The sequence below is a fragment of the Leuciscus leuciscus genome (genome assembly GCF_965113295.1).
Source record: "Leuciscus leuciscus genome assembly, chromosome: 15".
NCBI lineage: Eukaryota > Metazoa > Chordata > Actinopteri > Cypriniformes > Leuciscidae > Leuciscus > Leuciscus leuciscus.
Genome location: NC_138739.1, coordinates 25,302,888 through 25,318,759, shown reverse-complemented (window position 1 = coordinate 25,318,759; position 15,872 = coordinate 25,302,888). Strand labels below are relative to the sequence as shown.

General features: G+C 38.9%; 3 protein-coding genes and 2 long non-coding RNA genes across 6 annotated transcripts in view; 3 read left to right on the top strand and 2 right to left on the bottom strand.

Annotated features, from left to right (window-relative positions):
- Nucleotides 1-15,872, top strand: part of LOC309475448 (uncharacterized protein) — a 134,071-nt gene that overhangs the window by 27,268 nt on the left and 90,931 nt on the right. The gene's annotated exons all lie outside the window — the stretch shown is intronic.
- Nucleotides 5,056-7,565, bottom strand: LOC309475460 (uncharacterized protein). Its single transcript, XM_082138261.1, has 4 exons — nucleotides 7,399-7,565; nucleotides 7,062-7,233; nucleotides 6,598-6,746; nucleotides 5,056-6,510 (listed from the first exon to the last, which is right to left on the bottom strand). Exons 1-4 carry the CDS (start codon nucleotides 7,526-7,528, stop codon nucleotides 6,326-6,328), a joined length of 636 nt encoding a protein of 211 aa, XP_081994387.1. The 5' UTR covers nucleotides 7,529-7,565; the 3' UTR covers nucleotides 5,056-6,325.
- Nucleotides 7,582-10,692, bottom strand: LOC309475449 (THAP domain-containing protein 10-like). The gene is made up of 6 exons (XM_082138244.1): nucleotides 9,965-10,692; nucleotides 8,977-9,136; nucleotides 8,503-8,725; nucleotides 8,280-8,406; nucleotides 7,831-8,129; nucleotides 7,582-7,740 (listed from the first exon to the last, which is right to left on the bottom strand). Exons 1-6 carry the CDS (start codon nucleotides 10,334-10,336, stop codon nucleotides 7,641-7,643), a joined length of 1,281 nt encoding a protein of 426 aa, XP_081994370.1. The 5' UTR covers nucleotides 10,337-10,692; the 3' UTR covers nucleotides 7,582-7,640.
- LOC309475464 lies at nucleotides 10,698-13,916 on the top strand. Its single transcript, XR_014197656.1, has 5 exons — nucleotides 10,698-10,892; nucleotides 11,066-11,136; nucleotides 11,408-11,463; nucleotides 12,243-12,353; nucleotides 12,917-13,916. It is a non-coding gene; the product is annotated as an uncharacterized lncRNA (long non-coding RNA).
- Nucleotides 14,278-14,518, top strand: LOC309475023. Its single transcript, XR_014197469.1, has 2 exons — nucleotides 14,278-14,329; nucleotides 14,479-14,518. It is a non-coding gene; the product is annotated as an uncharacterized lncRNA (long non-coding RNA).

The following is a 15,872-nucleotide window of genomic DNA, read 5'->3' as shown; positions in this document are numbered from 1 at the left end:
AGCAAAACACCTGAAGTTCAAAACTGCTGAAGCTGTTACTCACCACCGGACAACAGGTGAAATGCTCTTTGTAGATAGACACTAGTCCGCCACCCCGACCAGTTGTCCGTGGGGAGTTAAAGTACCGACATTTAGTTGGCAGAAGTTCAGAAAAAGGACTCAAATCTCCAGGACAGAGCCAGGTCTCAGTAAGAAATAGAAAATCCAATCTCTGCGCAGAGAACAGATCGTTTAAAATAAAAGTTTTATTTGCGACCAATCTGGAGTTTATCAAGGCCATCCTCACTTTCAGGGGATTTGAGGTAAATTCCTTTCCATGCACTGCACGAGGTATCGAGCGAAGATGATTCAAACATACTCCTCCACGACGAAAACGAGGAGAAAAATTAGGAGTGAGAGCACTTGAGAGAGGAGCCAACTCAGTCGGAACCAAGGGGATTATCCATTGTCGAATCGGATCCAAGGAGCGTCTCTGAACAGCTCGACGCAAAGTGAATGGAAACTCTCCATGCCTCAGCAACGCTAGCCTCAGCTTAACCGCGATGCCAGCCCGTCTTCCCCAGCGTCACCTCCGCCTCCAGGTCGGAAGAGAACAAGGCCAGCGGCGCAGGTAACCAGGTATGGATGATAAAAGCGGTGGAGGTGTGTAGTGATAGCCATCCTGTAGTTGATATATGGCTGCACATTTGATGAGATTTGCAAATTCAAATTTAAAAGAGTTTCTCGATTGTAAGTCAGCAATAGTGAAGCGCAACATTGCTGCACGGTAAAACAAGTTAAAACATATAAACAAACAGACAACAAACGGTGCGACAGATGGCGTGCCACACACATCGGCGCCATCTTGTCCAACCGTATCCTAGTAAAAGGATAGTAACCACAAAACTTAGCATGCTTTTACCTCAGTATAGTTTAAAAGTGATATTTGTTGTAAATGCATTTTAATGCTTTTAATGCCTAATAATGTAAAATGATTTGTTATCCAATAGGTAAATCAGTAATTTTTCCTTTAAATAATCCTATATATGTCCTATATTATACATAATGATATTTTATTTTCTCTTTTTTCAGCTGAAAAGACCAAAAGGGCCTTTCGAACTTAGTCAGCCCATTATTGTTTGAGGAGAAGTAAACGGAGGAGACTGAAAGCTAATCAGATGTAAATGTAACCCGGGGGAAAATTGGGTATAATAAATCAGACCTGATTCAGTGGTTTGTTAAATTTGTTTATTTTCATATTGTATATTTTTTCCAGTTCTGTAAAAAGAAATGTACATTGTTATTGTTACTTGACATGTTAGATGTTTACTTTATTTTATAAAGTGAGTTACATAGGCTTACTGGTTGTGTGGTGCGAGTGCCGAAGAAGAGAGGAATGACGTCAGACGAGGAAAAGAACAGAGAGAGCAGTATGAATAGAGACCGTAATATGTGAATAACATATAATTTCTCTTATAACATCTGATAGATTAGGGTGACTAATCCTGACGAATTATCGCCCAGCAAACACAGAACGTTCCCCTAACGTTCCCATATGGTTCCCATTTGGTCATTTTTTGGGAACCAAATAAGAACGTTCTAGGAACGTTCTCTGTAGGTTATTTTTAGGTTTAATTTTTATAACTAAAGAGAACGTTCTGGGAACGTTCCCTGCAGGTTGTTATTTAATAACCTAAAGAGAACCTTCACAGAACGTTCCCTGCAGGTTATTTTTAGGTTTTATTTTTATAACCTAAAGAGAACCTTCCCAGAACGTTCCCTGCAGGTTATTTTTTAGGTTTAATTTTATAACCTAAAGAGAACCTTCCCAGAACGTTCCCTGCAGGTTATTTTTAGGTTTAATTTTATAACCTAAAGAGAACGTTCTGGGAAGGTTCCCTGCAGGTTGTTATTTCACTGATTTTTGAGAGTCGGGACAAAACATGTCCCACATAGAAAAGTCTAGTTTATAGCAAAAATTAAGAAATTCATCATGATTGACATACTTACAAAGTTAAATCTAAAGGAATTCTATATACCTATCTGATTTTTAGAATAACCCTTTTTATCTTTTTGGGGAAAATTTGTTTGAATGTATGGTCTGTGGTAAGAAGGTCCATGTTATTGCACTTGTCCTCAGCAAGAGGACACAATATTAACCATCCCAAAAAACTTTTAAAAAGCTCTACAATTATGAAAACATATATATCAAATACAAAATAAGGGGTATAAATATAAAAAACAATGCATGAAGTGAACATCAAACAATATTTTCTATAAAAATCTGCCTATTAAAGTTCTGTCCTCAGTTTCTGTCAACTCCGTCAGATTTTTTCATAAAGCTCTTTAAATCAGGAAATAGCATGGTCAGCTATATCCCTGAGGACCCCTTTACATCTCCCTGCCTGTGGTGAATGCAGCACTACCACACATGCTCTGGTACATTTTAATTTTTTTTTTTATATTTTAGACAAACAATGTCAATATTCCTATGGTCACAGCTGCACCATGTCAATACCATCTTTCTGTTAAGATACTTTTTTTTAAACCATAATGGATTGAATTTAAGCATTTTAGTGAGGTTATTGGGACATCTAGCAACTGAGGAAAAACTACCTAGCTGCAGTGTACAATACATGTTTTGGCAGGAAAATACATGCCCTTACGTCAACTCCGTCAGACGTCAACTCCGTCAGGTTCTATGTCTGACGGAGTTGACCTGTAAGCTGACGGAGTTGACAAATCCACCAATAACCTCTTAATGTGCGAATATAATATTATTTGTGAATATAGTGAAGGGTTAAACTGTTATTTCAGGGTTTTATTTGCACATAAATGCACATATATAGCATGCGTTACATTATTTAACCATACGTATCTGACTTGTAGATAAAGTTGCCAGCACTTTAATATATATATTTATATATGTAGAGACAGAGATAGAGAAATGAGAAACCAGTGTAGGGCTGGGCGATATGGCCCAAAAAAATTATCACAATCTTTTTTTTATATCAGTCGATATCGATAATTATCACGATAAATGTCTTTCAAGTTTAAAGGCAGATTTTTGCTCCTAAGTGAAAGTTGTAGAAAACAGAGCGTAAATTGTGGTTTTAAACTACTCTTTATTGTCAGAACATATCATGACAAACAGGTGAACACTTCACAAATCTGAGGTAAAACATTCAAACATTTTCCGTCAACACCGTCAGTTTTTCCGTCAACACCGTCAGTTTTTCCTCAACACCGTCAGATCTTCGTCAACAGCGTTGGATGTTTGTATGTTTTTGTTAATTTTTTGCGGAAAAAAATATTCTTCCTTCAGTTTATGTTGTTTTTGTAATAAAGGACCATCTGATCTACATCCTCTTATGTTTTATTTATTTAAGGAATTTGTTTTTACAATATTGAAATTAAAATCAAAGTTTGAAAATGCAAATATTTAGAAATCTGAGTTTTCAGAATAGTGTGAAATCACAACTTAAGTTTATATATTGTATTTTTTTTACATATCAGAGTAACTAAACACTATTACAATATACTTCACAACTTCTTGTTGGATTTGAAGAATTAAAATTGTATACTTTTTAGTGTGTCTGACGGAGTTGACACAAATCCAGTTCTGAAGGGAAACATGTTTATTTGTTAAAAATGTGTTTTTATTTAGAACCTGTTCCTTTACATGGTTAAATAGCTAAGACCTTTCTCTGCAGAAAAATATAACTCTAATTGATATAGTGTGTATTTTAAAAAAAAGTTTTTTAAAACGTGTTTTGTCCCGACTCTCAAGAATCAGTGATTTAATAACCTAAAGAGAACTTTCCCAGAACGTTTCCTGCAGGTTATTTTTAGGTTTTATTTTTATAACCTAAAGAGAACCTTCACAGAACGTTTCCTTGCAGGTTATTTTTAGGTTTTATTTTTATAACCTAAAGAGAACATTCTGGGAACGTTCTCTGCAGGTTATTAATTTAATATCACTCGGTCCCCTAAGGTTATAAGATAACCAACAACGTTCAGATCTATTCGCAATAACTTTTTATTAATGATATTTTAAATTATGTTATACATTTTAATTCTATATGTTTATTTAAATGCTGCGTGACTTTGAAGTGTTTTAATGCGCATGCGCGTAATCAAACACTGGAGCGCGCACGTGCGCTGCGCGAGAGCAGATGGAAACCAGAAACGTCATCAACAACTGACAAACAACAAAACTCCCGTCTGTCGCTGTTGGTTTCACTGCTTTCAGGTAAGTTTAGTCAACAAAATCTCACAAATAATACACACAAACGTCCCTGACACATTTCTTACGTGTAATTGACACGCTTCTGTTGAATATTTACTTTAAAGAAATGGTTTTGTGTCTTTGAAAAAGTCTGTTAGCATCTAAGCTAACCGGTTTCAGAAGAGAACGTTAGGCCTAAGTTACGTTAAGTTAAAGCCCATCTTTCAAGTTGAAGATCGCTGTGAATGAACGTGTAGATAAATAGTGTAGGAACTCGATTTGCGTGAAGAAATTAATCATAAATGTGCATTAAAAAAGTTTTTTAAAAGAAAGTGTGAGTAAAATTACTTCCGCTGTCAAAAACGCTCTGATCGGAAGTGACGCAACGGCCGGTAAATCTCATCTTCGTAATGGAGTCAGACAGTGAAGAGGTTGCAGTAGGGGCTAATGTCAACTCTTACGATGGGCCATTGCCATATAATTATGAGCCGCCTAGGCAAGAGAGGGGTCAGGCAGAGTTAAGGGGAAGGGTAAATGGACAGAGGAGAGAGATAGAGTTGTGGTGTGAGGAGAATCGGTGGAGAATTGGGCAGGTGTCTTGGTGAGTGACCACAGGCTATAGCTAATTGTGGCTAACGTTGTCTGTTTATCACATTGCAGTATCTTTAATAAATCATATTTAGCAATATTGCTGTCGACTTTGTTGTTTTTCAAGCATCCATGTAGATTGTCACCGTATGCAACGTGTCTTAAAATGTTGAATTTAGATCCCAGATTCTAAATGAATGCTGTAGGCTATAACGTTAGCTTACATCTGTGACGGTCAGCTAACGTTAGTCTGGACAGGGATGGAAAAGCTGTGCATTTCTGCACAACATAGTTTACCGTGAAAATTTTGTAGAAATTGCTAGCTGATTTTTAATCAGTAGCTGCTTTCAGACCTAGGTGTCCGCATGTTCTGCTTCTGCAGATGTCAAGCGTTTGGGCCGTATATCTGAACAACATAACCGGCCAGCTGGAATTCCGAACTTAGCCGGCTGTTATACTACTCCCCTCTTAGTATTTCCGACGGACATTATGTAAATGAGATCGCATGTACTGCGGAGTACGTGTATGAAAGCAGTTAGTGTTCCGGTTAGGACGGGAATATGCTGTTCATGTAAATATAGTCATCGTTACAAGGATATTTTATTGTCACGTGGAGGGATACTGGGTGTAAGTCATGCAGATAAATGCATCTAATTGACAGCCTATACTGTGCATAAATGTAAAGGGGGGGGGGGGGTCGTCTTTTTACAGTGCAAATTTACACAAGCTTTAGGAAGGAAGTAGGTAGTCTACATGTCGTTTCTTACAAGGTCTTACACCAACCCCTAGAGCTACAAGGAGGGAAGGAGAGTGAGTTTATCTTAGCACATTTTGTTTAACAGGTGCTTGTGTGGTAGATGTGAGGCTATGCCATCAGCAGTGGAGAGTGTGTGCTGTAGGGAGGTCGACGCCTATTGGTCCCTTGTCCAAACCCTAGATCCCCCAGAAGACATTACCTGCCTCACACTCCATCCAGGGTTTGAAGCATCCTGTCTGAATCCTTTTGTGCTGCAGATTGCATACATGAACTTCAGACAGGAGCATGGCTCTCTCCAAGCCAGCAGACCAGAGTATGTTTTGAACAAAAATTATTTCACACTGCAATTTAAAGAACCAGCTTTTCTACACCAAAATAGTAAATCCTGTTAAGCAGGTTTTTAAACTCAGTGGTTTCCATATACTTACTATATAAACAATTTTGTGTAGTACAGTAGAATATCAGCCAACAGGACATGCAATATTTACCATTGGAATTGTTTACTATGAAAACATGGTATGATCAAAATGTAATTATGTCCCAATCTCCACCACAGGCAGTTCCGATACACAGCATACAGGCAGGTTGTCCGCTGGGCGTACGGAATACTAGGCAGGAACATTAGGAAAGCCATACCTTCGTGTGTTGTGTCAGCAATAAGGAGGCAGTTTGCAGAGGAGGGACAAACATACAAAGGTTTCCAGTGGCCCCGCTTAGAAGACGATTAATAAATCCATAGTGAAACAAACTGTACTGGTAAAATTGATCTTTTATTAGATGTTAAAGCGTGAGTGTCGTGCGAGATGGAGGCTGACTGCCTCATCCTTGGCAACCTTCTGGAGGGAAGTGGTGAGGGGGGGCGGGGCAGCAGAGGACAAGACAGCACTGCTTTCTTGTAGGGCCTGTGGTGACTTAGAGTATTCCTCTACCAGAGAGACCATAAGATTTGCTGCGTATCCTTGAGGAGAGAAATGTTTAGAACACATTTAGTAACATGGTTGACCCACATAAAAAAGATATTGAAAAACTAAGTGAATCTACTAACCGTAAGATGGTTTCTCCTTGATGGGGTGGACTACCCAGCCACCTTTCCGAAACCGCGGGTAGCGAACGGCGTAGCGTGCCTCACCCTCACTGGTTCGAGCTACATCTCTGTTGCCATTACTATTGTAATGTAGGGCCGCCAAGAGAAGTCTGTAGGAGATAAGTAGATAGAAGATAGAACATTAGGCCTCCAAAGCTAACCCAATGCAGTGAAATGCAACACAAATACATGACATTAATGTTTTCAGTTCAAATGGGTCTAAGACAAGGACTCATCTTTGCAATTTTTTTTTTGCAAACAATATGTAATGCTGTTATCAATCAATAACATTTTGGTCTGCTATACAAGACTGCATTAGTTTTTAGCCATATTTATTCTGTCATCATTTACCTGCTACAAAAGTATTGCAATGAAAATAAATGCCTAATTTTATTAGTATTGATACTTTTAAGTGATAACACTACCTGCTGTACATCCCAAGAAAAGAAAAGCCAGTGTGTTTGGGAGCAAAGTGCAGAATGAGGGAATGGTAGGCCTCCAGGGAGAATGTCTGATGCTGAGGTGACAATTGTCGAATATCCTTTACCAGTGCTTTCCTGGCAGCTACACTCTCCAGTTTAGTGGCTGCTGGTGATCCTGAATAAAACATATTCTGTCATATAGTCTGTCGCATTTCATAACACAAGTAATTATTAGTACACATGGGGTTACGCATTGATAAAACCAAACTAAACTTGACAAGCACTGAAAAAAGTTTAGCTCAAAACATTTCACATCTTTTAACAGACTACTATGTTGTACCTGGTTCCAGCCACTCCTTGTTTCTTGCCTCTCCTTCCAACGGTGGATGTGCGCAGCTGGTAAATGCAGGAGTGCTGTGTTCATGTATGTCCTGTACATGATTTATCATACTCTGCCATTTTGCCTGCATTTCATCTGGATCTCCTGTAGGAGTGGAAGCTGCGGTCCAGTACAGATGGATTATTACTGAACAGTAACAGTAATATCAGTAACTAAATCAGACGCAAGATTTCTATGTGACATCAACTTACTTGGACAAGTTGAACATCCAAAACTTTATTAATTCGATCCTCAATCAAGGAGTAGCTACCATATTTGGCACAGTGTCCAGGAGAATCTGATCTAAGAACGTCAAAAACAGTTACATTTAGAGGTTAATGCAAAAACACACTGACCTGTTCTACATCAGTGATGTGAGCTGGACCATTCTACCTGCAGTCACCAGACAGGATCAATCCACCCCCAGTCTCCTTCAACTCCCTGATGATCCCCCTCTGCTCATTCCTCCAGGCCTGCACGATGGTAGGGATAGTGTAATAGCGCTGATGGCGGAAAAAAGTGCCGGGACTTATGCACTGCAGTCCAAACAGCTTCAGCATCCTGATTGTCTGAGTAGCCATGCAACCTGAGAAGTGGATGGCACCGCTGAGTAAAAGGTTGCAGGCAGGCATGTTTCGATGCACCTTCTCTTGGTTTTGCCAGTAACGCTCATAACCACAAGTTCCGCAGGCCTGAAAGATGAGAGAAGATTTAAGACTCAAGCAGCTTTAAGATGAGGCAGTGAAATATCTGTATAGTTAAGACACATAATTAATATACATACTGTACATTCACAGACTATAATTCAGCTCCTCACAGACAGTTGACAAATAAGACATTACCTGCTTGACTTTTATGAAGGTTCCTTCCGGGTGCATTATGTGTCCCTGGGTTTCCCCACAGCATGCAGGACAAACCGTGAACAAAGACAGCAACTGGCTCTGGCAAACAATGAACTTGTCAACAGCACTGAAAACAAGAAAAGGAAAAAACACATTAATTCTGACTATGACATTTTTTGATACACAATCAGAAAGAGTTTCCATTAATAAAAAAGGTTTTTACTTTGGGTCACTGAGAGATTCCAGCTCTTCTGGTTCCTCCTCAGAGGACTCGCTCAACATCTCCTCCCCTGGACTCCATGACATATCACCAGAATGGTTGATGATATCAGAAAATGACCATTCATCATCACTTTGTTCAGGACTGGCCAGTGGAGTTGATCTGTGATGCTCAAACCTTTCGGTTTGAGTCCCCACATCCACCATCTGAGGCTTTACCTGTACAGCTTAGATGAAAGAGATTCATCTTAATAATTGTTCACCATTGTACATTCATTGGCAACAACACATGCACTATCTAATGCATCCCAGTACAAAATATATTTTTCTAACATTATGAAATTAATAATTTATGTTTACTGTCTGAAAAGTGTAAATTACAAAATAGTAACCATGGAGATCATGAAAAATTGACATGTAATCCTTATTTGTGATTGTATATGGCATGTATGGTGAATGCTAGATATAAGCTAACTACCTAATGAACGATGTAAACATCTTATGTTGCACTGTGATCCACGATGGACCACTACTGGCTCAGGGTCCGTTGTAGAGATGTCTCCATCTCCATCATCTTCAGGATCTGAAGTGGCAGTTGCCCCCGCCCCGTCTTTGCTGGCAGCACTCTCTCCCAAAATCTGAAAACAAAATCACAACTTTGAACTTTAAAAAATGTAGTCCTTTCATGAAAATCCCCCATTCATGCATTATTTAAAAGACTGCTAATCTTTTCAAAATCTTTTCAAAGTAGTCCCGAGCTGCATTCCCTCGCATGTGCCCTGTTGATACCAGCTTCACAGAGAGAGAGAGCCCCGGTCGCGCGCGCGCACTCTCTCTCTTCGGATGCCAGGCGAAAGTGTAAAACATTACTTGGATGCGTTTTGGAGATGGTGAAGTCTTTACACTTTTTGCTCCGAAGAGAGAGAGTGCGCGCGCGCGACAGGGGCTCTCTCTCTCTGTTCGTTCTTACAGTTACACATGCACAGTGTCACAAGCGCAGCAGTTCATCTATTAACGTTACTCACCGATCAAATAAAGCTTTGGCGGGACAAAAATGTACTTTGGCGGGCGCTAAACCAAGTTCAATGCAGGAAAATTCATGCGTCAATTTAACCGAGTAGTAGGCTAACGTTACATGAACCTGCATGCACTCGCACAAATGCGACCACATAAAAGTTTAACTCGCACATTCTCAGAAAATGGTCGCAGTCTGGAACCCTGTCTTATTAGTTCAATAAAATAAGTGACAGGAGGCTCATGTGCAGCCTCACGGGGTGTAACAAGAGTAAGCTGACGGCAGCTAACGTTAGCAGCTAGGCGGGCTTTTGTGCCTTGCCTTCATGGTGCTAACGTTAACTTTTCAAACTAAGTCATGCCAAGACTAATCCATTATAACATCAAGAAAAATACATTTGCAGAAATTACATTTCGATGCAACAATTTTTATAAAGTATTATAAGACTTACTGTGCAAAGCTCCCGTTTTCGGCGCGCAGATTCTCTGCTAGTGCTAACGGACTCTTCACTCCCGCCAGATTTTGCTGGTGGACTTGCATGCACCGATGGGACAGCTCCATTTGCCAGCTTAACCCACTCTCTTCGTCGAAATCCCATGCGAAATTCCATAAGATCTCCTTGGTTGTAGTTGTCCGGTGTGAAGTGTTTTTCACATACCACCGTGTGTCTTGTCACCGAGGAGGCAGCGAAATTGGTTCTCTTTGCCTGGACGAAACGTATCCAAGCACGGAAATCTTTGTGTTTCTTGTTTGGAAATCGGTGGACCCGATGGCCAGACAAGTTGGAGTTGTTGCATCCAAAACAAACACAAGAATTCACCATTGTGACAACTCAAACGTACTATATAATAACGATAACGACAAGCTCTCTTTTCTGTTACCACCTCTCAGACTACGTAAACCCACACTGAGAACCAGGTCCAGGGCAGCAGCGCCCCCGCCTTTGTTTGCCTGTCGTTACGTCATATGACGCGTTCTCTGGAAAAGGGCGGTTTTTTGAAGCCTAGCTTAGAATAGGTACACTTTTTTCTTAATTTCTGCCCGTGGGTGTTGTAAAACATATGTATTCTTATGTATGTCTTTTTGAATTGACATTTTCATACAAGATTCTGTATAAATTAAGTTATAAAATTAAATTGAAAGATGGCCTTTAAGGTCTTATTTATGAAAGTTTGGGGTTTTAAACACATATTTAGTGTAGATAACAGTTTTTTATAGTTTTGCTGGTAATTTGTCAATGGGTGATTGGAAGTAAGCTAATTTATTTAACCTAAAAGAATGCACTGTATTGTTAACTTAATCAGTGACGTCACTTACCAATATTGCTAAAATGTGATTTCAGAATAGCGAGAGAGAAAAAAAATCCTCTACAACAAGGGGTGAGTTATTGTTTAATCATGATAATAATTCCATATGCATTTATTTCACAACATATTATCTTAAGATTTTTATATATTTATCTTTTCTGCATTTCACCTCTGTTCTAGCTTGGTTCCTTTTATTAAACCAATCCCATGTAATATTGTTGACAAATAGCTTGGTATGTTCCTAGATCATCATGCTGTGATGGCCTGCTGCACCCCCTGTCCAAGAAAATCTCCACGGCTATGAACCATATGACTAGTAAGCAAAACCACCTCAAACATACAGTGCACTACTGTTCAAAGGTTTGGGGTCTGTAAGATTTATGCTTTTGAAATAAGTCTCACATTTTAAAATCATTAACCCCAGGTTTTTTCAGTGAGATTGTCCTTGAGCCTGTAGGCTAAATAATCAGCTAAATAATAGGCGACTAATACAGTATTATAATGGTCATAGATATAATTATAATTCATTTAACTATTATGATAACATGATATCCTGATCATTAGTATATTTTATTTTATTTCTTTAGGTCTCTTTTGAATTATGTTGGCCAATGAGACTGACACCATACTGTCCAACTCAAAGGTATTTATGTATTTGTATGTTTTTTTTTTATTGATCAATACTGAAATTCTTTGTACTTTTAAATGCTGAATGTGGTTCAGGGGGTCGACCACTTTAGGCAGTTATTTTTCACAGATATCTTGGGCAGCTGTGGCTCATACTCTTAGCCTTTAAAAATGTTTGAATTGATATCCCCAATGCAATATCAGGGGGTAAATATATCATTAGAGTTCTTAAAGTTATGGCTTTGCTCTTGTTACCAGATGAGATATAATCCCTATTGTTTGGCCCTGTGATTCTTCAGGACAATACCTTGATGCCATACACAGTCAGTAGATGAAGAAGGTGAGTTTAGCCGAATTCAGTTCTCTTTCCCTTTCTTTTGAGTTTAAACGGACACGTGCACGCAAAATGAAGGCAAAATGCCCATCTTGGCGAGTTTCCTCGTAAACAGTCTTGTGTGTTTTAAACAGAAAGAAAACAGATGCGTGTCATTTAGATTTGGTCTGCGCATTCGTCTTAAAGGGACAGTAGCCTAGGCCCTAACGTACCCGCAGCTGTTTGTGTCGCCAATGGTGATCAAAAGAGAAAATGACTTGTAGCTTTAGCAAAGGTACATTTAATTAATTTATAGTTATTTTATTTTTACAGTGAAGACTTATTTTACATTTTGATAATTCAGTTTCTGTACCTGATGTTTTCAGATTTAACTGAAAAACATAATGCACTGCTTATTTCAACTGTGTTTTTCTTCTATTGTATTTATCAATGCTTGTTATCTATTGTAATTTTCTATGCAGGTTCACTCCTCTACAAAATCCCCCCAATAGGGGTTATGCGGAGCGCCCGGCGGTCGAACCGGAAAGAGGTCTAAGCATTTCCGCTTTTCACTTCCGTACACATCTGCAGCGGTAGGTGATCTCTGAGTTTACTGTTAATTTTCGCTTATTACACTAAAATTCTTATTTCTGTTTTAATTAAAATGTCACGAATGCTAAAATATCAGAAAAGGGAACATCCGAACAGCAGTTTTTGTTGTGTGCCGATCTGCTCTATGTCGGGGAAAATGAGTAGTACAGAAGTACAAATGGGTTCTGTACTCATAAAGTGACATCAACATTCGCGTCAGCAGTAGCATTCGCCATCAGGCAAATGTTATTTAAATAAACTCCTGATGTACTTACAAACTTTCCAATGCCTGGTTTAATGAGTACAGAACCTATACTACTGTAGAAGTTTGGTGCCATTCTGGGCATTATTAGTGGGGTAATTTACGAGACACAAACCTGGAGCCGTTAGCGCATGCACTAAACCATACGGCTGATATCTCTAAATAAACTCTACATTTTTCAATATTGTGCAGCCCTAATATTGAGCATATCTTAAAGTGAACCTGGAATGATAATTTGTGATACCAGATGAGATGTATGTATGATAGATTTTGAACTGTAATATATATATTTTATTTTTTCAGGTTTTCTGGGATCCCAGCGGAAGGCATCAAGGCATCAGATGTTGGCCTGGACAGATGTTCCTGTAAACTACACCGACCTTTGCTTTTGCATGGATGGCTGATTATTACCATGTTCTGTGAGGGTATCATTATAGCAAAACTGAGCACCTGTGACAGTGGAATTTGTAGGTGTAAAGTCACAGATTAAAAAAAAAAATTGATAGTAGTTTCAAACTTTTTTTCTCTTTCTCTCTCATAAACAACACAGCAGTTACAGGTTTTCAAATTCTTCATTGGAGGTGAGACTTATACGTTATATGTAGAGCGAATTCGCAGGTCAGAGTTCACTAGACTTGAATATTATTTTCTCTGTTTTTTATTTGACTTCAGAGTCGAAAGTGGGCTTAAAGGGTACATAGGCTTAATGGGTATCCTTACCCCTATATAAAACATTCCTCTTTTGATTTGTAGTCTGAAATAATAAATAGTGCAATATAAATAAATGCAATGTAGTGTTTTCAAATATATACATTTTTCTATACACATTGATGCTGAAATATCTGAATAAATACACGATACCAGCAGTGCTCGTGCTCTCATATCTCCTACAGCTTGTGACACACAATCCCACCTCACTCTTTTCATTTGCTCCGGATGAATATTAATGCCATTACAGGGCTTGAATTTTGGCATGGGATTGTGTGTACATGTAACGCGTTGTCTTTTTATTTTCTTGTTAAATTTGCAGATGGTTTTGGGAGTTTAAATGTTTTGAGCGGAGTGAAGATTGGCACATTCATGTATATTGTATAGAAATGAAGACTTTTTCAATTTTGTTCTAAGTTATAGGCTACAGTTTGCAAAAAGATAGTTTTAATTAAAATGTTTGTGCAGTTTTATTTATTGAAATATTTTCATGTTTGAAATATTAAATGTAAATTACTGTTCCTGAATACATTTTGCTAACGCTGTTTTTGATGACTTATTTTAGGTTGATAATTAAACAAAGAATCAACAAAAACATGGATTCTCAGCTGATTTATTTATTTAATACAAACTGATTGATTTACTTATTAATGATAGTTTCTGTAGATTCAATTTATTGTAATAATATATTCATAGGATTTTTAAGTGTTTGAACAATAAACAATGTAGAATATGTTGTTTGTAGACCTATAATTTGTGTACAGGCATATCAGGATGTGTAGACGTTAGGAGAACCTTCCGGGAACGTTCCGGGAACGTTCCCCTAACCTATAGGGAACGTTCTATTAACGTAAAGAAAACTTTCCTGGCTAACCAATAGGGAACGTTCTTGGGAACGTTCCGGGAACCAAAAACTAACGTTCCCAGAACGTAAAATTGTTAGCTGGGCAGCATGACACGGTCAGCGATCTGTCGCCATTCTCTCTAAAGCTCTGACAAGGCAATGCCGTAAGTTTATATATGTGTTTATAAGGATCTTAAGTAATGTATTTTTGTATTGTCTGATTGGGAAATGCACTTTAAAGCGCCGATGTATGACTTTAGTTTCGTCTGTATAGAGCTCAGTTTTTCTAAGAGCATGTTGTGTATGCTTTCAGTTTTCACCATCTGGAGAAGAAATTAAAATGCAAAAACGTCCCTTGTGGTCCTGGTCTTCTTCAGTGGTTTATCTACGTGTTCATTTGACAACATAACAGTGAAAAGGCAGCATTAAGAGCTTCATCGTGGTCAAAATGGCAGCTAGCAACAGATCTGCTACAAATGCTTCAAGTCTTTCATCCTCATCTGCAAGCAGTGCCGCTCGTGCTCGAGCCAAAGCAGAAGCCGCTAGGGTAAGAGCCTCATATGCAAGCAAGGAAGCACAGTTAAAAGTGGAAAAAGTGAAAATCGACACAGAGCTACAGGTGCTAGAATTACAAAGAGAAGCAGATGCCGCAGTAGCTGAGGCAGAGGTGCTAGAAGAAGCAGAGGCAATACGAGATGGGCATGAGAGCCGAAGATCAGAATCAGATAGAGTTAAAAAAGAAAGAACATGTGAATATGTGAAATCTCAAATTAATGTGAATAAACATAATGACCCCGCTCCAGTCACCTGCAACCGAAGTGTTGAAATAGAGGGCACATTCATCACATGGAATCCTTCTGAAAACGACGTTTAAGACGCAGAGCCTTCACCTGTTAACACTAGGCCCAGGCGCCACAACCAACACACATCTATGACTATCCAAACCACATCTTCCTCTCCTAAAGGTGAGAATAAACCAAAAAAGTAATCAAACAAAGAACAACCCATTCTCCAGCCCTTTCGTGCCTCTTTACAACTCACCTGGTAGCACGTCACACCAAGCAGAGCCACTTGCACAATATATGGCACGCCGTGACCTCATCACTTCAGGTCTATACCAATATGATGACAAACCAGAGAACTTTAGAGCGTGGCTCTCCTCATTTACCGGGGCTACAGCAGACGTTCACCTCACGCCAACACAAGAGCTCGATTTGATGACAAAATGGTTAGGAAAGGAGTCAAGCAGTCAAATTAAACGCATTCGCTCTGTGTATGTCAATAACCCTGCAGTAGCTTTACAGAAAGTATGGGACAGACTCCAAGAGTGTTATGCGGCTCCTGAAATCATCGAAAAATCGCTCTTCCAAAGATTGGACAGTTTTCCTAAAATGACAGCAAAGGATAATGTGAAACTGAGGGAACTTGGGGATCTGTTACAGGAGATTCAAGGAGCAAAAGAGGATGGGTATCTTCTCTATCTTGACACGTCACGCGGGATCAGGCCAATTGTGGATAAACTCCCATATGGAATTCAGGAGAAGTGGATGTCACTAGGTTCACAATATAAGGAGGATCATCATGACTGCTTTCCACCTTTCAGTTACTTTTGCAAGTTAATATGCAAAGAAGCTAAGAGACGTAACGATCCAAGCTTTAACCAACAGAACAGCCAAACACAATTAAAATTAGAAAGACCCAACCTAA